This window comes from Haliotis cracherodii, unplaced genomic scaffold (genome assembly GCF_022045235.1).
Source record: "Haliotis cracherodii isolate W230 unplaced genomic scaffold, xgHalCrac1.p SCAF_5, whole genome shotgun sequence".
In the NCBI taxonomy this organism is placed as follows: domain Eukaryota; kingdom Metazoa; phylum Mollusca; class Gastropoda; order Lepetellida; family Haliotidae; genus Haliotis; species Haliotis cracherodii.
In genome coordinates, this window is record NW_027266308.1 from 18,588,271 (window position 1) to 18,610,146 (window position 21,876).

The 21,876-nt window shown below is 39.2% G+C and overlaps 1 protein-coding gene and 1 pseudogene across 1 annotated transcript in view; both read right to left on the reverse strand.

Annotated features, from left to right (window-relative positions):
• LOC139442848 (E3 ubiquitin-protein ligase FANCL-like) overlaps positions 1-21,876 on the reverse strand; it is a 148,645-nt gene that overhangs the window by 75,073 nt on the left and 51,696 nt on the right. Inside the window, exon 4 of the mRNA XM_071223748.1 lies at positions 17,191-17,288. Coding sequence (XP_071079849.1) covers positions 17,191-17,288 — 98 coding nt within the window. The remainder of the gene's footprint in view (positions 1-17,190; positions 17,289-21,876) is intronic.
• Positions 18,816-21,467, reverse strand: LOC139442165 (uncharacterized; annotated as a pseudogene).

The following is a 21,876-nucleotide window of genomic DNA, read 5'->3' on the forward strand; positions in this document are numbered from 1 at the left end:
AAGTCGCGAGAGAAATTAGATTTCAATATTTCCTTTTTTCATTGTTGGGTGTCAATTTACCACAGACGTCAGTGAATAATGTACATCAGTGAAAAGACAAGGTAAAAGGCTTTCATATGATATATTACATGACCATGTTGAAGAACTATATAAGATCTTGATTTTGAAAACAGGTCATAAATGCTCACAGAAAATCTTGAAACATCTTTTTTCTTTATGAGTTTACTATTTTGGTGTTTTTAAGCATTGTTGCAATTATCCCACTCATCCACTACAGCAACATCATCTACCACCATATCTCAATAAGCAATTTTCGTCAAAATTGGTTTTTGGGGGGTGGGGTAACATTGTATACAATATCTCAACCCCTATGTAATATATTTTCATTTTGTTTTTTTGTATAGGATAGTACAATGGTTAAGGCAGATTTTAATACCCAGTTGTAGTGGTTATATTGTCACAATTCAATGAAATTAGTATTTTACCTACTCAAAAGATTTGAAAATGAAGTAAGAAAACAAGATTTTTACCAATGTTTCAACTGAGAATTAGAATAACAGTAAAATGAAACAAAATGTGTGCCAAATTCAGATAACCGAACATATTACCTGTAATTAAAGACATAATTTGGATAGTTAAATGACTTAATAAAAATGTTGCAGCCAATTTTGTCAAATTATGCATTTTTCCTCCAATTTATGCAATTTTGACCCCCTGAAAATTCCTGCACACACTTGCAAGCTTACTACCCAATGAAAATTGTGTACAGATACCTCCTTTATGCAATAGAAAAGGTTTAAGGTATACAGGAAAATGTGGAAATGAAAATCTAAACTAAGCCTCTTTTCCGCTGGTGGCCAACTGACTATAATAAGGAGATAAGAAAAGCTAAAGGCGTAAAGAGTGAGTGAGTGAGTATGGTTTTCCGCCGCTTTTAGCAATATTCCAGCAATATCACGGCGGGGGACACCAGAAATGGGCTTCACACATTGTACCCATGTTGGGAATCGAACCCGGGTCTTCGACGTGACGAGCGAACGCTTTAACAACTAGGCTACCCGACCGCCCAAAGGCGTAAAGAAGTATGTGTTAAAAACGCATATCAAACATGAACAGTATAAAGAAGCATTATTCAATGGAAAAACATTCAAACCCGAGATGAATACTTTAAGAAGTGAAGCAGAGGATATAAGGATTAAGAATGAACAAGACATCATTATCCCTCTCAGATGCAAAGAGATGGATTGATAAGGATGGTGTAACTACCTATGCTTATGGTTACTTAGGGAGATAATACTGTATCGCTAGGAACTATGAGCAACTCTTCCCGTACAAATGCCCTGCCAGGCACATCTTTAAGGTAATATAGAAAAGGCTTGCCTCCTTTCATAACCAATCGACTAATGTTATCTATGTTACAAGACCATACTGTGTCAGTTGCACGACGATGGCTTAGCTAATTCAAGTTCACCGGGCTGGTATAAATATCTTACACTTACTCTATCCAGAAGTTTTTGTTCTTTGCCTCTCTGCAGTGCTGAAGATTCGGAAGTCACAGATTTAGTCGCATCGGATGGTTTCTTCCCAATCAATCTTGTTACTTCATTATTAAGCGCTGATACAACAGCTGATACACTCATTCTGTTAATCTTAATCGTCCTGATTTCATTTCAATCCCATACTGGTATCCAAACAAACTTTCTGCTAATGTCCGGTTAAATCTTTCAACAATAACTTTAAATTAATAGTCAAACGTTACGAAAAGATGTCATAAGAAAAGAAAGAACAATGAGTACGAAAGAACGTTTTCAATAAAGAACATCAGTGAGCACGAAAGGACGTTTTCAATAAAGAACGTCAGTGAGCACGAAAGGACGTTGACAATAAAGAACGCCAGATGGCGCTGCAATTTGTAACACATTCCGAGTTTAATCGGCTCGTTCCGCCGTGTATATGATAACTGCATGCCGAGGTGCACAATGTATTACGTCACTGACGTTCTTTATTGAAAACGTCCTTTCGTGCTCACTGACGTTCTTTATTGAAAACGTCCTTTCGTACACATTGTTCTTTCTTTTCTTATGACATCTTTTCATTACATTTGACTATTAATATTGTATTTCGACCTTTAGTAGTAACATTTAGTTCTTTATTCATAATATTTGACCTTAATTGCGTATTTTTGTCCTTTTTTTAAACTTTGGTTTTTTTTACCGAATGGCCGCCCATACTATAGTAAATTTTATCCAATAATAATTAATATTCATGTTCCATTTTGATAAATGTTCTCATAAGTGTACAACAATAAACAATTACAAGAACTTAAAAAGGCTATCGAAGCATTTACCGGTATGCTCCGGGACAAAATTATCCAATTACCACAAGGTGTATATCAAATCATCGATGTCAAGACATCCAAATATGGTTATCAATTGTTTCTTTCCAGTTGTGAAGAAGAGTATACCATTGGTTTCCTAGTAAAATGAATGAAGAACTGTGTTAAATGTTGAATATAACTATGTCTGAAATAATAGTAACTGTGTGAGTAGAAATAAAAGAGAATATTTTCATTACAATTTGGCTTAAAGGTTTCCTCGATATAGGATGGCATCTTGATACATAAAGATCCATGGATCATCATCACATACTTCAAATAAACATAAGACCCCCATAGAAGTATATTTAGGGGCTAGGCCTGGTCCAGGAGAGGAGAGCTAGCACCCCCATATCTTTACTACTGTTTGGATAAAGACCCTGACATTTCTTTTGCCCCTCCCTGAAAGTGTATGTGTTCCAGGAAAGAGCACCTGTGACATTACATAGTTTCTGTTGTCGTGTTGTGATGACTTCATTTCTGCTCATTTGAGCATTCAACACCGGCTCACTGTGTACGTACGTACCAGCAGTACAGTAATATAGCCTTCATATTTACAGTGTGATGTTTCTGTTTTTCAGAAGTATATTAGGAGCTTCCAAATGATATGTATTTATATATTTATATCATGCACACATGAAACAAATTTATTGTGCGTATCCTCTTCAAGCCATGTGTTGAATATTCTATCAATAAATTACACCTCATTATCACTCATGTGGTAGGTGTATTATGCATGTATAATGCCTGGTATATCAATCTAAAATTCAAAAGGGAATGATGTATATGTTTTGAAAGTAAGGTCTGTAAAATCTGCAAAGTAACATTCTAGGCCTATAACAGAATTCCATTACATTCATACAGCGATTAGGCTTTTTCAAGGTTCCATATAAGTGCATTAACATTGAGGCCCAGCTACATTAAATGTGACAATTCATTTCAGAATAGTTCTCACAAGTTAAGCACCCCAGGTGCTTTGAAAGAAACATTTTTATTGAAACTAGGCATAAAATCTAAATTTGATGTCAGAAATAACAGGGGATTTACAGCCTTAACTATATTTTCCATTAAGGAAATCATTTAAAAAAAATATATTCAACATTGTCTGTGTGATTTTCTTGTAAATAATGTGGAAATAGCCATGACATTGACCTATGCTTTATCTTTGCTCCTACAATCATTACTGTATTGTGAGTGAGTGAGTATGGTTTTACGCCTCTTTTAGCAATATTTCAGCAATATCACGGCGGGGGACACCACAAATAGGCTTCACACATTGTACCCATGTTGGGAATCGAACCCGGGTCTTCGGCGTGACGAGCGGACGCTTTAACCACTAGGCTACCCGACCGCCCCATACTGTATTGTGAAAAAAGCTTTCTCCCATCTCCTTGTTTTAGTAGCTCCCTTTGCTATGTATACTACAATGAAAATACTGTGAATATGGTACCTAGAACGCCTTCACCTTGTACTGAATGTCTATACAGTGATACACATGTAAATATCCTGTGATTTTGATACGCGTCGAGGACAGAAGTTATTAGAATCGTTATCATTGTGTAAATAAACATCAACATGCCAATGCCAATCAAGGTGAGCTCTTGAATAGACAGCAATCTGTTGTTCAGATATCAAGGACTGGATGCCAACAAACGTGTTAAAACTGAATGATGACAAAACACCACCAGCAACTAAAATTAATAATCTTGCCGCTTGTGTCAGTAGCCACAACAACCCAAATACTTCAGTTATCGAAAAATACAAGGATGGTGCAGGACCAGACCACTCCTAAGTACGTATTCCTGAATCTAAAATGTGAAGGTGTAATGGCAATTTCCTATCTTGTAGATAGATACATGAATGATGTGGCTCTCACAATGGGTGAAAATAGAAATAAATATATTATGGGTGACTCTGTTCATGAACACCGCAAAGAACAAAATACAGAGGTAAATGCAATGGCAGTGTTCCAAATATGACCCCAGGGAAAAGTCAAAAGTTTAGGCAACAGACCTAGAGCTTAGCTGATGGACGTCTTGAGCATGTAGGCCTTCTAGTTGGGGTTGCATGTTGTGTCATTCAATTGTGAAGAGTGCTGAGTCACAGAAAGGAGGGACGTTCTCAGTCTGCGATGGGGTTTCTATGAATGAGTGTCACTGTTAAATGCACTATCCCTCAGTGAGGGTGCCAGCAAGACCCGAGGAGCTATGGAAAGCTCTGAAGGGACCACAAGTAACTTTGGTGGGTTGGGTGCAGAGATCCACTTGACATATTCTCTTGCTTGGATCTCTCTGTGTAAGGGAGTGTGTCTTTTGACAATGATAATGTTGTTGCCGGATTACACCCATATTTTAGATGAGGAATCTGTGATGAGTAACCTGATTTCTGAGTTGGATTAATATCTGGATGAGCGCATTACGTAGTGCCTCATGGCTTTCATCTTGTTATCATGTATGTTGCAGTGAAGGATGTGATGCATTCTCTTTCCACAAGAACTAGAAAGGCCTGGACAGAAGGCTTGCTGTCACTGAGGAAACAACAGTTTTGTTCGGACTGAAGGATGTAGGGTGAGACGTGCTTAGTGGCCACAGTGATTGAAAAAGCCTTAATTTCATAAGGTAACCACGTAACTTGTCTGCCATGTAGCTTTAAACTGAAGAAGCCAGCTAGCTTAGACTTGTCTGAGGCAGTGCCTATTCCATGGCTTTTGACCAATGAATGTGTTTGAAGGTTGTTGATGTACTGTGCATCAATGGCAAGTTCTCAATTCGTCAAAAGCTCTGGAATAGAATTGGCCCCACATTAGTGATCATCTGCAAGGTTAGCAATGATCCCATCCTTCTGGAGATCACCCACAACATGAAACATGAGGTCCTCAAGTGCTGTTTTTGAACCTGACATGCCTATGTCAAATCTGGTGTAAACTGCCTTAAAGAGGGTTACCAAGCCACATTATTTTAGTCCTTCTATAGGGGCACCTGGTTGAAGGGAAGTGTCAGATCTGTGTCAATGATGTACTTCCAGGACGCTTTCAGTCTCAGGGTTGAATCCACAGTAAAGCTGTTGTTTTGGGGTTGTTGTTTTTCACAATGAACAAAGGATTAAAGTGTTCAACAGGTATACCATCTGGACGAGCAAACACTGCCATGGCCTTGAGCTTGTCAGACTTGTTTTGGAGCTCAACAAGTTTGTACCTAGAATCTTCATACCTTATGTTCAGGAGGCTGAACGGCCTGTACTGACAAAAGCATGAAATTGTCCATGGGGCATTATTATAATCAGCATATATGGGTTAGTTTTTCGTACAAAGAATGAGGGGTTATGAAGGGGGTGTCGGCTTATACACTGGTTAGAAGATTTCACATTTTTTCCAGCTGTTTCACTATCAGGTTCCACAGGCCACGTCAACCGCATTTGATAGCCAGCCCGGCACTGATGTTGTTGGACAATATAACTTCACATTTTGTCTGTAATAACTGTTCCAAGACCTATTTTCAAACATAAACACCATTTTTGTCTGGTTTACTTGTTCATACCATATATGTTCTGCAATAAAGTTGCAATTAGCCAATGCCTTGATCCAGATTGCCAAGCCAGCTAACATGGTAAAGAAAAATTAACATTCGTCAGTAGAGAGACGGAAGAAAGCATAAGTGGGATCATCTCAAGTTAGCTGTTTCACATTTAGTGTAACACCTATAATATTATTTATATATGTTTCATTTGAATCAACACTGCAATTACATTGTTCCTTTACACTTTCTCAACTTGAGATGTGCCCTGTCTGTTGCACATGTGAACTAATATGTGACTAATATGCTGAAATCAATTCCCGTTGTTTTTACCGCTTTATTTACAAGTGTTGAAGGCAGCGTGTATAAGATATTGTTGAAAAACATGCTCAATGTGAAGCAAAAATATGCTCAGTAATATAAAACATTAAACCAATTGCCTCTATTCATAGACAAGGTCAAACTGTGTAGTGGCTAGAATGAAGATTTAGGAGATTACAGTATTTTGATATCGGATGTTTTGGGCGTTGGCTAGGCCGCAACTCTGACTGCTTCGATGATGACATTAAAAGATTTAACTAAGGCATATATTTTGCATACAGATGAAATGTTTATGAAACCATTAGGGAAATGTTCTATGCTGACCAGAATCGGAACAATTTAAGCTATTTCCACATTGAAACAACCGACAATGAAAGTGATATATAATATTATAAAAAAATGTTTGAAAAAACTTTATTCATCACAACCTGTTGTTTATAAACCTTTTTGTGATCAATATTCGTCGCTATCTCCGTCAACTACCATCGTAAGGATTTGGAATAAGAGGATTTGAAATTCATTCACTCAGAAAACACTTAAGTTCGAAAATCCATGAAAACAATGTCCCTTCTTCATTGAAGTCAAACTTGATGAAATTCACTTCAGAACACGCACAATTAAGAAAATCATACCCAAGCCACAATGCCTGAACCACGAATGTCTCAGCCCATTCACACACTGGCTTTGGAAGCCATGAAATCTTGAAATTGACAGGTCACACCATGCAGATTCTGAGATAGGTTCTAAGCCTAACTGTGAAAAACCCGTACCAAGTCGATTGTTTTCATGTATTTCTCCACATAGTCCCCTTCCGGGTTTACACACTTTTGCCAGCGATGCTGCAAGGCCTGGATGCCGGTCAAGAAAAATTTTTCAGCCACCCCTAAAAAAGTCATTCACAGCGGAAATGACGTCATCAATACTAGGAAAATGGCGACCGGCAAGTTCCTTTTTCATTTTGGGAAACAGGTGGAAGTCTGACGGGGCCAAATCGGGTGAATAAGGGGATGGTCAATGAGTTTGAAGACACACAATCATGGATCGATGACATGGCAACCACCGATTTGTGAACAGGAGCATTGTCTTGGTGGAACAGGACTCCTTTAGTGAGCATTCACTGTCACTTAGCTTTGATAGCTTCACGCAACTGTCTCAGTAGGTCAGCATAATATCTTCCATTCATAGTCTGGCCTTTTTCAAGATAGTCAATCAGCAGAATACCCTTGGAATCCCAAAAGACTGAAGCCATCACCTTTCCAGCAGAAGGAACCGACTTGGCTTTTGGGGGGCTGGTGATTCCGGATGCTTCCATTGTTTAGACTGGATTTTGGTTTCTGGTTGAAAGTGATGAATCCAGGTCTCATCAATGGTTACAAATTGGGCAAAAAAATCATCGGGATCTGCTTCAAAACGGCATAAATTGTCACGGGACATCAGGAATCTGACATGTTTCTTATCCGCTGTCAAGGGCACCCATCTTGCAGAAACTTTTGTCATTCCCAACTCGTTGGTGATAATGTGCTCAACCCTCTCATGAGAGATGCCAACAACACTGGCAATATGTCGAGTGGTCAATTGTCGATCAGCCATCACCATGTCATGCACCCAGGTAATGTTTTCCAGAATGGTTGCTGTTGAAGGCCTTCCTGGACGCGGGTGTCAAGGCTCTCTCTACCACGTTTGAATTCCGCAGCCCACTTCTTTACAGTGGAAAAGGAAAGGGCATCAACCCGTAAAGTGGAGACCATGTCAGCATGTATCTGTGTTGGAGTTAGCCCTTCCAGTTGCAGGTACTTGATGACTGCCCTGTAGCCAGTTTGGTCCATTTCTGGTGATTTCAATGGGTAGGTTCACAAGATGGTCTAGTACAAAGACAATAAAAACACTAAAATTGCAGTTCTAATGTCTATGATTCATCAAATGGTTGTACTTGTTGGTGGCAAAAGTTTGTTTCAATCAAGGGTGTTACCCTGTATGACCAATGGGACAAAACTGACGCTGATAATAATCTTCAAGCCGAAGACGATGCCTAAGGACAAGTTCCCTAGTGGCGTGCATGTCACAGTCCCAAAAAAGGGGGGATAGACAAATCACTGGTGCTCAAGTGAATCTAGAATGTTTGGAGGCAGAGACAGGGGATGCTAGAGGCTGCAATCCCTGCTTGTGTGGGACATGTTCAGGGCATAATTGTGCGAGGCAAAAAAGAAGTTGGAGATGCGGCAGGCAGGTGGCCGCACCAGTTGTTGCAAAATGGAAAGACATTCCAGAGGACATGGTGAAGCGAAGCTTTCCGAAGTGCTAACGAGATGGATTGGTCACAGGACAATTGCCTGTTTGAAGATCTAGTGAAGTCATCTCACGACGGGATCTGAGGACACTGACACAGTAGCCGACATCCCTGACGACTTTGAAGATGAGCTGAATGATTACTATAATGACTGAACAGAGTCAGCAGCTTGGAACATTCTGTGCACCGAAGACTCTGACTCGGAGTTTGATGGTTTTACTGAGGCTGATTTATGATTGTGTTTTTTATGAAATTGTATGATTTGTATGAATTAATTTATGGTACGTGTGTGCGTGTGCATGAATAAATAACTCGTAAGTTCATAAATGAACTTTGTTTTAAGGGCACCATTTTACCTTTGTAAAGAAATATACTGTTCTTATGGTTGACGAAAGGATATTTTCCTAACATTTATTATGCAAGGCTCCGTCATCCGGAGTCAGATGTTTCCCAATTCACAGACCAATTTCATGTAATAGCCCTACTCAGGCTACTGCTGCATATCTACAGATGATGTGTGTCTCTGCTCACTCTCTTTGACAGCTCAAACCTGCCCTTATCTGAATAAAAATATAAAATAACGAAAGGATCTCAGGAAAAGGTTCATTATTTAACCACTAACATGAAGGCATACACAAGACATTGTCATGATTAGAGAGTATGTTTATAGCACATTTAGCAATCCAACAGTGTTATGGTGGGGGACACCAGAAATGGGCTTGACACATTGTACCCATGTACGGAATCAAACCCAGGTGTTCGGCATGAAGAGTGAACACTTAATCATGAGGCAAGGCCAACATTTATTTTAGTGTTGTTATCATCAGGTAAATTGTCCACTTGTTTGTTGTGAATGCAGTTGAATACATGTCATTAACCTTAAAATCACAGTTAGATTTTAAAATTAAAATCAATGTACAGTTTTATGAAGTGAAATTTCATATTCAACTTGATCTATGTTACGCTGTCTTCAATAGACTCGATTTTTATGATTATTTGTCATGTTCTTTATCCGGACATCAGTTCATTGGAGAAATATAAAAGAAATATCAGAATATTAAGCAGAAAGGTAATTAATATTCAATTTTACACACGCCTACATCCCATAATTATATGTTACAGGTATATGTATATATATATATGTCCAAACAACTGACAATCATTTATACAGATGATGATTTTCATAAGGAAATTATAGAAGGTAATGTGTTCATAGACTGGTTGGAACTTCAGCTATTGCCCATTTTAAGCAAAGTCAGTGTTATGTTCATAGATAAGAACAGTTAATATATCATCTGGGAATCAGATAGTGTCGCCCAAACCATGAGTAGTCCAAAGGCGACCATACAGGAATAATTGACATTGTCAACTTCAGACCATATGAAACGAAAGTTCAACTCATGGGGAAAATTAGGCTTAATAAAAACCCTGTCAAGTACAGGACATATGTGCTGGCGGCACAACACGGACACGTCGTCTTACGTAGGCCAGTCAGACATTGTGAACTCAACCCTGTTGTGCCCATCTTGGCTAAGTGCAAAGGGTTCGTGGCAAGACATAACATAACATTCAAAAGTACAGATTCATGACCTCCGTCATCAGCGGAGATAAATGCTACCTCAAGAAATACATCTGGATTCCAAAATCGCAACCTTCTAAAACTCATCCCATTTCATAGCTCTTTACTATTCCATCATGTTTCCAAGCAAATATAATGCAGTTCATATCCTTAATTGCTACCCCATCAATGCACATGTCAATTAATTACACTAACAGCAATATTTTGAGACCATCCCCAACCTGACATTTGCACCTGTGAGAATGCACGGGACGGTGTGAGGTCATCACCTCGGGACATGTGTTAGGTAGTTAGTTGATCATCATTTTGCCTGTAAAAGTATATTTTAAGGTTAATCACAGTGTTAGTAAGGACAGGCTAGATTAGGGCAATTTGCATTACTTTGATATATGCTCTCATATTTATTACATGAAGCCAGAAAAGCAGTTTTCTAGCTTTGCTGACAGTACTTTAGATGGACTCTCCAACATTTGACATCATTCACAGAGCAGGAAAGAACAACCAAAATGCTGGTGCATTATCAAGGCGACCCTATCCTACACAAGAATCAGCCTCCATGAATGAGAAGGAGGAACAAGCAGACCAGACTTCACCCTCAGCCCCTACAATTCAAACAGCAAAGTTCATAAATACAACGTTTGAATTAAGAGATAAATATACTGTGTTTTCAGTGTAGAGCAAGGTTACCTGTAGATTTAACCTCACTAAATTGAATATGGAACTGAACGCGCAGTGTGAGGTTTCAAATGGTAAATTTAGCGCGGGAACACAGTATGTTTATCTCCATTCTACCATGACTGAATAAAACGTGAACTGTTTGGTGTTAGCAAATATATTTAATGAAGCGGCAGTGAGTGTTTTGAGTGGGTTGTCAATCTGAATAATGGAATCAGCAACAACAGCCTGTAAACATAAAATGGTATATGCTCAAACAATAAATATTTGTTACGTCACTCAAACATATGACAGGCATTGAAAGCATATAAGCACGGCAACTTGGACAGCTAACATGAGGTGGGCACGCCCAAAGCAAACTAAGAAAGCTTTGCAAGCCTTTGTTCTACACTGCACGTCACCATTATGACGTCATATCGCTCATTGTTACACAAAAGAAATGATGTTACAGTTGTATTTAGAAAAGCGCCAAATTCCAAGCTCTCTGCTGTCCCCAAAACTTAAAATATATTCTCTTTAAAGATTTCAATTGTGTTTTCTCATGAAATGTATTGCCACCCATCCATGAATATTTAATAACCTTCAATTGTAGATATAATTATTTAAATATGCCTACCGACAATGATTGAAAAAAGTACTATTGGACTGAAGAACTGTTTGTGGATAGTTGGTTGTGTAGTTAAAATACAACGTAATACATCTGGCATCTGCTTATTAAGATGTTGAAGACTATATCAGATCATGTGACTCTTCTCAACGATCAAAACCTGCACACCACAACAGACCAGCTCCATTCACACCATTACCAGTTGAAGAACCTTTCTCTGACCTCCATATGGATTTCATTGTTCTAATTACACAGTCACCTGACTAAAACATATCCTTTTGAATGTTGATGCAGCAGCTTTCATGTCAAAACTGGTTTGCAAACTGTTTCAGCTCACACGTCATAGCACCAGTTCATATCATCCAATATCAAACGCTTCTTGTGAGCGTCATAAGGCTGGCACAGAGCAAGCCTTGAGAACATATATTGCAATGAAAAACATTCAAACTGGCTGATTCCAAGCATCATGATGACTTTTAGGACAACAGTCAGAATAACCTGGGCTCTCACCTTTTCATCTCTTGTTTAGGAGGGGAATCATCCCTGAAGAAACACAGAGTCAAGATGCAGATGCCCATCATAAATGGACCATTGAACAACTGAAGATGGTACACAAAATTGCATCTACAAACAATGGAGAGAGCCAGGGGAGAAACAAACATTGCTATGACAGAAAGTCCAAATAACCCATTATTGTTATTATAATTCATTTTTTTGGTGTTTTTAAGATTGAGTGCTCTTACAGTATGATAATACTGTTTGCACAAACTCTATCTGCCAAAGCTTTGGGAGATCCTACCATTCCATCCTTTCAGTATTCATTTGAGACCACGCCCTTTCCCCCCTCAGCAGTCCACACTGATGGAAACTATGCCTTCCCCTTAGCATCGTTATTATGTGGTATCTGTACATTGCTTGTACTTCTTGTATTCATTTTAAGATTAATTAAGAAACGTTTCCACGCCAGTGAGCTGTATTTAGAAATATGTGTTATTATCCCTGTCATCAAACTGTCCCTCTGTCCCTCATATTGGCATCCGACACACCCAACTACCATCGATAATGTTTCCCTTACTGGGACGATTTGGCCGACCCTTTCTCTTCACTGGCGTGGATTCAAAATTGAAAAACAAATTTTCATGTAAAAGCATATCAGTCAATACTTCTCTGAACGTACCATTCCTTTCTGGTAAATCTTGAAGACTGTCTTGAAGCAACCTTTCCAAGCTCATGTTCTAGTTGTACATCAAACTTTCTTCACTGTGTTAGAAGCATGTGACACTATAAATTCAGAGATTATCAATAACAAAATGTATACAGACATGTAAATACATACCATCATGAACCCATTACAATATTACTAACCATACCTTTATTTAGCTATAATTGTATATAGTCCATATGTTATTAGTCTTATTTTCGATATGTCATTTGTCTAACATGTCCTTTAGTTCAGCTTTTGAGGTCAAAAGCTAAAACACACAAGAGGGAAATTATACCATAGTAAAATACACTCACTATTGTTCCAATATTTTCTGTAAATATTAGCATTTTTCTGATATAATTTATTAACTAAATATAAATTGAATTAAATTTTTTGTAACATCTGTGACATTCTCTACATTTGTGACATAAGATGGACATCCATCAAACCAATCGCTCTCGGAGAATTCAATTGTGCACCGCCCGGAGTTGCATAGGCATACCATTAATAATTATGTATCAGAGAACAGCATCATTACCTAATGGCATACCATTAATAATTATGTATCAGAGAACAGCATCATTACCTAATGGCATACCATCGGCCAAGATGTTGATCAATATAATGCACAATTCACTGACTACAGAAACACTTAAAAGTCAAAACATATGAGGCCATTTACTATAAATGACAAGCATCTCCATTTGTCAGTACACAAGACCACTGATACATTTTGCTTATATATATATAAATATATATATATATCATATAGTGTTTATTATTACCTATGTCTATATGAAAGTTCATTCACAATAATTTGTGTGTTTACGATATTTTGTTTGCCAAGACTTGATTGTATAATGAACAGAGGTTTACAATACATTACATGTTCTATAAATGTGTTTAGCACCACTTGCGTGCGTTGATGAACAGTTATTCCTTATTATTTGATTATCCACCATCAATATCCGAATATACATAGTATCAGAATACAATATACATAAATCAATATCATGACAGTAATGTTAATTCGGGGGTATACTGAACCATAAAGACACAGGCATTTAATCTGTATATCTAACATTCAGAAATTGTTACTCTGATACTCACTGTATTATATTTGATACACTCGATGACAGCATTGATGAGCTTACTGGTAGAAATCAAACAAATCAACTCTGAGCAAATGATAATCATAAGAATACCAATACCGTTCATATCCTACAGCTACTATTGTGACCATCCAAGTGCATATATGTCATAGACATCACCCAAACAAATGGGTCGCGCACTGCAATCCTGTGTGTTGTGACCTTACATGACTTGATCATCTGACTACCTCTGCCACATCATACTGTTTCTTAGTGCGGACAGGCTAGTGTAGCTGTGATAAGGGGATGTTTGGGAGGGCATATGGTGTATGAGATAGGATCAAGTATATAAATATACAATCTAGTGTAAAATTTTCAAATTCTTAAACATATCCTATTTCACACGATGCATTTATCCCACGGTTGGAACAGAGTGGCGGATGAAACTACTAGCTGGTATGAGACTACAACAGTGAGTTGTGCATGGAGAAGCTGGTGCTAAACAGTGAAACAAACACCTAGTTATTACACTGTAATAAAAGACAGGAACTTGTGAGTGGGTAAAAACACCGTAACAGGTGATGTGACTCCTTTACGCTAGTCGGACATAACATCATAAAATCGGGAATAACATGTGTCACATGTTTTCATGTAGGTGAAGTGAGGTGAGGTAAAATGGGGTTTAACGTCGCGTTTACGATTATTACACTTATATAGAGATGTGCATGCAAATGTGTGTGTGTGGCTGCTTGTACTGATAAGTCCGTTCTTATGCCTATTAAATAGTGTTTACCCACAGCTTAACATGAATACCCCACTCAGACACAGTATACTGACTTTGAGCCAGTCCTTGTTTTAGCCTCTTAATACTGAGCGCCAGATAGGGTAACAATAAGTACCAACTTTGGACATCTTTTTGAATGACACGGACGGGAATCGAATCCCTGACTTTCCTTTCGCCAGGCAGATGCTCTACCACTTGACCATGGGGCAGTCGTTTTTACGTAGTACATCGTTACACAAACTACCAGTAGCTTTGAATTGGGACCCATTCCGTCTCCAGTTCTACAAGACAGACCACACTCTTATCCCCTACAGACACAAGGGTGAGCCAGCTTGAAAATGAACCGGAGGTAATGGCGGTAGTCCCGATAGATGAGTACATGAAGATGCACGTCTTGCAGGTCCAGTCTGACCAATGTGGTGGGTCTTCGAGGTACAGCACGTTGAATGTGTTCACATTGAAGATCATGCAGAGTTTGTTGCTGTCTTTCTTCGGAACCAGGAAAATAAACAAATAAAACCCCAGGGTATCTTTGCTGGGACCTAAACAATCTATGGCCTGTTTGGAGATCAACATACTGATTGTGTCTTGTAGAGCTGGGCGGATACTCTCTCTGACGGTGCATGAAATGATTGGAAGAGTCCCTGTCAACAGCAATCTGAACCTGATGATGAGGAGTTGAGTGACGAAGGGGTCGGCCAGTATGGTCAGTTGTCTGCAAGGAAACTTAGTCTTCCGCCTACAGGCGTCTCTACAAATGGGTATGACTGGGGATGGATAAATGGGAGAGTACATTGAATGGTAGTGTCCAAGGGGGCGAGGCCTCTGCAATCAACGATGGAAGTAAGTGAAGAACACATGGGGCTGAGTGTAGCAATGTCTCCATTCAGTTCCAGAGGCACTGCAGTAGATGACATCCATGGGTGCCAGTATCAGCCAGGTTGAACTGAGGAGCTTGGGAGTCTATCCTTGAAATGGCGAGAGAAAGCCTTGTCCAGGTTACGAGAGCCTTCAGTAATAACAGACCTAGAAGGCAATGTCATGGCAGAGGAACTAGCACTAGTTACGACAAATCCTGTAAGATGGTCTTCAGCTGAGAGACTTCACAATCCATGGTAGTATGACAGCTGAATCGGCAGTGTTAAAACTGCCAATGGAGGAGGCAGGGGAGGCTTGACTTTGAAGAGGAAGTCAGTGAGTTTCTTCTTCAATTTATTCAGTACTTGTACAAACGAAATACATTGTTGGAAAGTTGATGTCATGGCCTGCAGGAGTGACTTGATGATCCCGGGAGGAGGCAAGGGGAGCAGTCTCAGATGGTTTTTTTGCACAGGAGCAGAGCATGTGGTGTCAATCTTTGCAAGCTGGTGCACATATGCTAGCAATGATTCCAAACTCACAGAAGAAGCTTTTTGCATGTATTTTCGTAAATGTTAGAAACCAAAGCATATAACCAAGCAAATGGGACTTCTCCCAGGAAGTGCTGCCTAGTCAAAACTACCAAGGACTTTTCGGAGAATGTGAAGACTCCCCAACACTGCAGCCTTCTGCATTACCAAACCTAAGGCACGAGAACAATGGGGAGTCTGGCAACTTGGTACTTGGGATGCAAGCCTGACATATCGAAGGCGAGGTCAAATATATTTGCCATGTTTTTCCTCAATCTTGTCAATCACATTAGTGTCATAGGGGACAGAAAATTCAATGGTATAAATGATTTCAATGGATTTATCAAAAAGGACAAGATCAGGTTTCTTGACCTGGATACGTCTGAGGCGGTATACAGGTATTTTCCAAAGAATTTTGTATTTATCATTTTCCATGACCTCCTCTACATATTCCGGGTCGTACCATGGTTAGACCTCTGTGTCAAAACCACAAGCATGGCGAAGACGGTAATAAAATGATCATGCTACACCATCATGTTGTTTTATTATTATTATTATTATTATTATAATACACCTTCCCCGAAAAAGTGACCTAGGTTGTACAATGAGCAGCCATCATGGTGGCTATTTTAAATTCTGGTCCCACTTGCAGGTTACACATTGTAATGTCTGCCATTATAAACATATAGAATACTTAACAAGCTCATGAATCGAGTGAATAGTTCTGGTATCTGAAAAGCGAGTTTAACAGAATAATACTTCAAACATGTCAAAAGTTGATACTTATCAACTGAATAAAATACAATGGACCACCTAAACAATTAAGGGGTCCGTTCTACAAAGCTATCTTAGTGCTAAAGATATTGTAACTCCCATACCTACCGGCAAAACAATGCCATGTGACGTCAGCCCAGCAAGGTTGCTGGGGTCATCGAGTTGGCATAACCTCTTCTCAGTGACCTAACATCTCTACACACATTGAATAAAGCCCCAGGATGTTTGGAGTTTTCAATATTTGTTAGTGAAACTTGTTACCGCAGAACATAAGCGCAACACAATGTTTATTAAACGGGTGATATCTTCACGGCGAGTAACAAAAAGTGCCAACTTCAACCACCAGACTAACCCACTGGCCTACATGAAGGTCAATAGAAACTTCATAATGTGGCTAAAATATTCTTTTATCAAAGTGTAATGTTGCTATTATTACAGTGAACTGAAAACATTTCTGATGCATTACTCTGCAGTTTGATTAAATTTTGATCCTCAACAAATATACACAGTCATTCAAGTCAACACTTTTTTACATCCAATGTTTTCAGTTTTATTAACTTAATGAGTGAGTAAAAATATATAATGTAAAGGTACTTGTCCCAGCCTATTTCCATCATCTCAGCAAGGATATGGCGAGCCATTCTGGATGTCAGCATACTTGGAGATGGGGAGCTGCCTTTAAAAGTGCTGATCTGCAAAATATTGTGTGATCATATATATGAATACAAATTGCAAGATTATCATGAATTAGTGCTGAACCATAAAACCATAAATCTTTTGGACGAGTTAACATGACTTGAAAAACAATGACATGGAAGGGATATGCCACTATGATTTTAAATTTATAATTCAGTAGTAAAGTTGATGGGGGTACGGGGCCACTCCACCTGGACTCAGTCCAGCTCATGAAAATACTTAATTGGGGATCTTAAATTGTTTTTAATTGTGCAGCGTTAGAAATTGGCTCTAGTCCTGTAGTGCTCGTCAAACTGGCCAATAGTTTGGTATCATAAGCACTATAGTAATTTAAGGTACCGACGTTTACTACAATATCTGAAAAACTATTGGACCTACTCCAGTCAAAGTTGGTATGAGATTATTAAACAGTCATACATAACTGGATATTACATTTAAAGACAATCGGTGCATGAATAAAAAATCTGTCTATTTAGCTATCACTATCACACCTAACTCGAAAGGGTGCACGGGAATCACGCACGCACAAATACGGTGTGAGCATTGGGCGTCTCAACGTGCGTGATTCCCGTGCACCCTTTCGAGTTGAATTGATTGGTTCAACTGTGTCATATGGCCCCGTGAAGCAGGGGTAGCAGTATGCAGATGGCTGTTTCAATGAATGCTCGTTCCACCCTTGACAAACAGGTCTGGTTGTTGATGAAATATAGTGATAGTTATTGTTTTGGATTAATTGGGGATTCTCGTTGAGCCTGTAGCACACTGTTTATTGACAAAATAAAACGCTACTAAATTACCCCAATGGGTAAGCTGACTTAGGGTGTGGTACGTAATGACAATTTGGAATTATGCCTTCAGTCGGCTGTAAGTCTGAACACCAGACAAGCTACAGATACCAGTGAATCTGACTCCACTACCCCAATGGGTAGCCGACTAAAGGTGTGTTGCCAAAGTAGGTGTGATGTGTGCAGCATATCTGTGAATGTCTCTGGGGAGGATTACACCTATGTGAACACGTGAAACAAACTTACGTGGCCAGTTGAGAAACGAACAGGGGTCATAATATCCCGAAACGGTATATATATTTTAAAATATTTGGTTGTTATAAAGACACGTGACATTGAACAAGTTTCTTTGTACAGCTGCAGATGTATGGTATATATATATATATATATATATATATATATATATATATATATATATAGGAAAAGCTTCAACTAAAGTACCTCGATGTTGAAATATATTATTCCTGATAAATAATAGTTTCAGATACTATTCATCCCATCATTGCATCAAAATTCTTAGAAGTTACATTTACTTGATTCACTTGATTCACTTGATTACTTTAATTGATTCACCGGTAGATTTGAATCATATTTGTATACAGCTGATTGCTATTTCCAGATAAAGAGAAAATACACACAGTAATCTATTTTTCACATAACATGTATTCGTGCAGTAACAACAAAACAATAGGATTCATGAAAATATTTATTAATAACATTGGCAATATATTAGGGGCTACTTGGCTGCTACATTAAAAGACATACCCTGCGGGTATGAATGAAAAACCCTGCGGGTATGAATGAAGAGGTAAGGGTCGTGCCGACCTGATTGAATGAATGCTAGTTACTCTGCGGGTAATGAACAAGTCCTGAGACCGTGCCGACCATGGACTAAATTTGGGAAAAAGGTACTTTGGGGGCCACAAGCCATTCCTATACAGTATGCAGGGCATGGAATGACTTGTGAAGCCCAAATGAGGTTATGTGCAACCGAGAGACCCAAAGGATGGAATTGGAAAAGATTAAAATCTACACATGGAATGGACAAAAAATAAGTAGGAAGAACACATGTTCAAACACAAATAAGAGAAGAATTTAGGGAGTCCCATAAATGTAATCCACAGTTATATGCTGATGATTGAGAGAAAAATGACCAAATGGGTCTAAACACACCAGGGTAAATCTAGCACAGTCCAAGGTGTGATGAAGGGTCTCAACGTACACAGTCCTGTAAAGTCTGCAAGAGGGATAAAGGTGTGACACATAGTCCTTAAAATTAGTGGAATGCTGACTCCGATACTTTAAGGGACAGTAGGCTATCAACAGATTGCATAATGTAACACAGTAACACAAGAGTCCGTATTAACGACAAGTCTACATCCTACACAAAGATCTCTGGGCTTAGCTCAGAGTGGCTTCCAGAGTCAATATATATCGAGTAAAAGAATCTGAACTCCAACGGCCCATCGTTTTGATGAGGTGGTCATTGATGCGCGCACTGTCAGACGTAGTAGCTGCACCAATTCTGAAAGAATGTCCAGAGTACTCTTTGGAATCAAGACCTGCCCTAGCTAAGGCTATGCTCAGCCAGTACAGGAAAGAAGCTCTGCTGATGGGTGCAAGGTTGCATTTGACAAACAATGGATCTGAAGGATTGGGTCGGCACTGTGTGCGAATGTGATGAAGTTGCTTCAAGCAAGTATATGGACAAATACCAGTACTATTGCAGGGAATTGGGTACTGCTTTCTGGAAGGGATCGGTTTTAGAAGCTTTCAGCATTAAAGTACTCACGGAAATGAAAAAAACCCTGTTTTTCTCAATTTAAAAATTGACACAAAGAGTTACGTAGCTGTAAATACGAAATAACAAAACAACTTGAAAAGTACTAGTCTGGATTTGCTAGTTTGATCTCAGTGAACAATACAAAATGTACTTTACAGGAGGTAATTTGTTGGAACTTTCAACATTCAAAAATAAAACTAAGTCCAAATTGACATAGCAGAAACAGACTATAGGCATTATGCACCTGTTCTCACCTGTCGTCAAGGTGTCATAGGTCACCTTGATCTACTTACACCTGGTTATGCCCCATTTCACAATAGTCTGTTTTATTCACATTTTTACACACTTTTACGTGTAAAAAGGCATAAAAACATTTGATACGCTGTATTTGTACGGCCCAATTAGTACTAATTTAGTTGTTTGAATATTTACATATTTTGTATATTAACTGCACTTATTTAAGATCTGAGGTCGAAAAAACAGGGTTTTTTCATTTCCGTGAGTACTTTAGGACACATTTATAATGATCAAATTCAATGTCACTCATACTAATATGAACTCGGTGATCAAACTTAGTAGAGCAGGTGAATTCTCCACATCGAACAAAGCAGTAGAAGGCTGTCACGCACATGCATTCCATCACAAAGTCATCACAAAGTCATCATAAGGTCCGAAAATACCTGCAAGGAGTTGGTACACGATCTTACTTAATAAAGGATAGGTGATAGGAGGGCGTTTCCTGGAAGAAGTTGTGTGCAGTCAAGGCTTGTAGTCTGTTTAAGGCTCCAGGAACAGGCCTTGTCGAACAGAGTTGTCACTCGAGCTTGCAGGTAAGTGAAGCGTATGCCTGCTAGATATGTTTTGACTGTATCATGTTGCAGTTGCAGCACTCCAAAACAATGAGTGATGAAAAACTGAAGATAGCTCTCGTTAACTGGGGGCAACATGAATGTTGATAGGGTGACGAAAAGACTAAACTTCAGGAGGAAGTTCATGTAGCAGTTGAAGCCAGTATTGTAGGCAGACCTGGTTCCTTGGCTGATGGCTGCTGACCACAGGTGATTGAGGTAGTAGTTTAAGTCCACATGACCTGAGAGCTGGGTGGGCACTGGTGTGGTGATACGTCTGCTTGTGGAACCAGGGCTCGAAATCTCTTGAACTGCAACTGAGAAAGGGAATCTGTCATTATGAACACCCGGTACATGTTTAGTCAAGACAACAAAATTGTGAATTGCTGCTGTCCATATAATTGTGCGCATGAGAGACATGATCTTGGTGCACTTGGACCTGCCCTTCTTAATAATGAACACTGTAGCCTGGTTATCACAATTGAACATAACTCGCTTTCTAGACCAAAGATGACACCAGAGGAGAGCGGACACAACTATGGGATAAAGTTCCATGAATGCCATAGATGTGCCAGTGGCTAAAAAGTCAATTACACTCTCAGGCAACATCTCAGGTGCAAACCAAGCACCTTCAAAGTAGCCTCCATGTCCAACTGTGGCTGCCGCATCAGTGAATAGATTAAAGTCTTGTGTGTCAGTCACTACCTTGTCATGGAAAAGAGAAATGCCATTCCAGCTTGTGAGGAACTTGTTCCACATGGTGAGATCAGTGCGTCATTCCTTTGATACGCTGACATCAGGGTGCAACTTAGTCACTGTTGTGGAGAGGTGGATGAAGATGGCACAAATGACCTCCCAGGCAGAATAACATGGCAGGCGTAATTAAAATGTCCCAATAGCGACAACAGTTCTCTCTTGGTACCCTTTCGTCGTCTGGAGAATGTTAATATCTCGGCAATTCTTGTCACTTTGTTCTCTGGAAGGCGTGCAGTCATAGTATCAGAATCTAATATGATGCCCAAATATTCAACGACAGTAACAGGTCCTTGGGTCTCATGAGCTGCTAGTGGAATATTTGATTTGTGGACCATCTTCAGTATGGTCTGCATAGTATGATTAGCATCGTATCCCTGTGGGTCAAGAGTCAGGAAGTCGTCGAGCAGGTGTA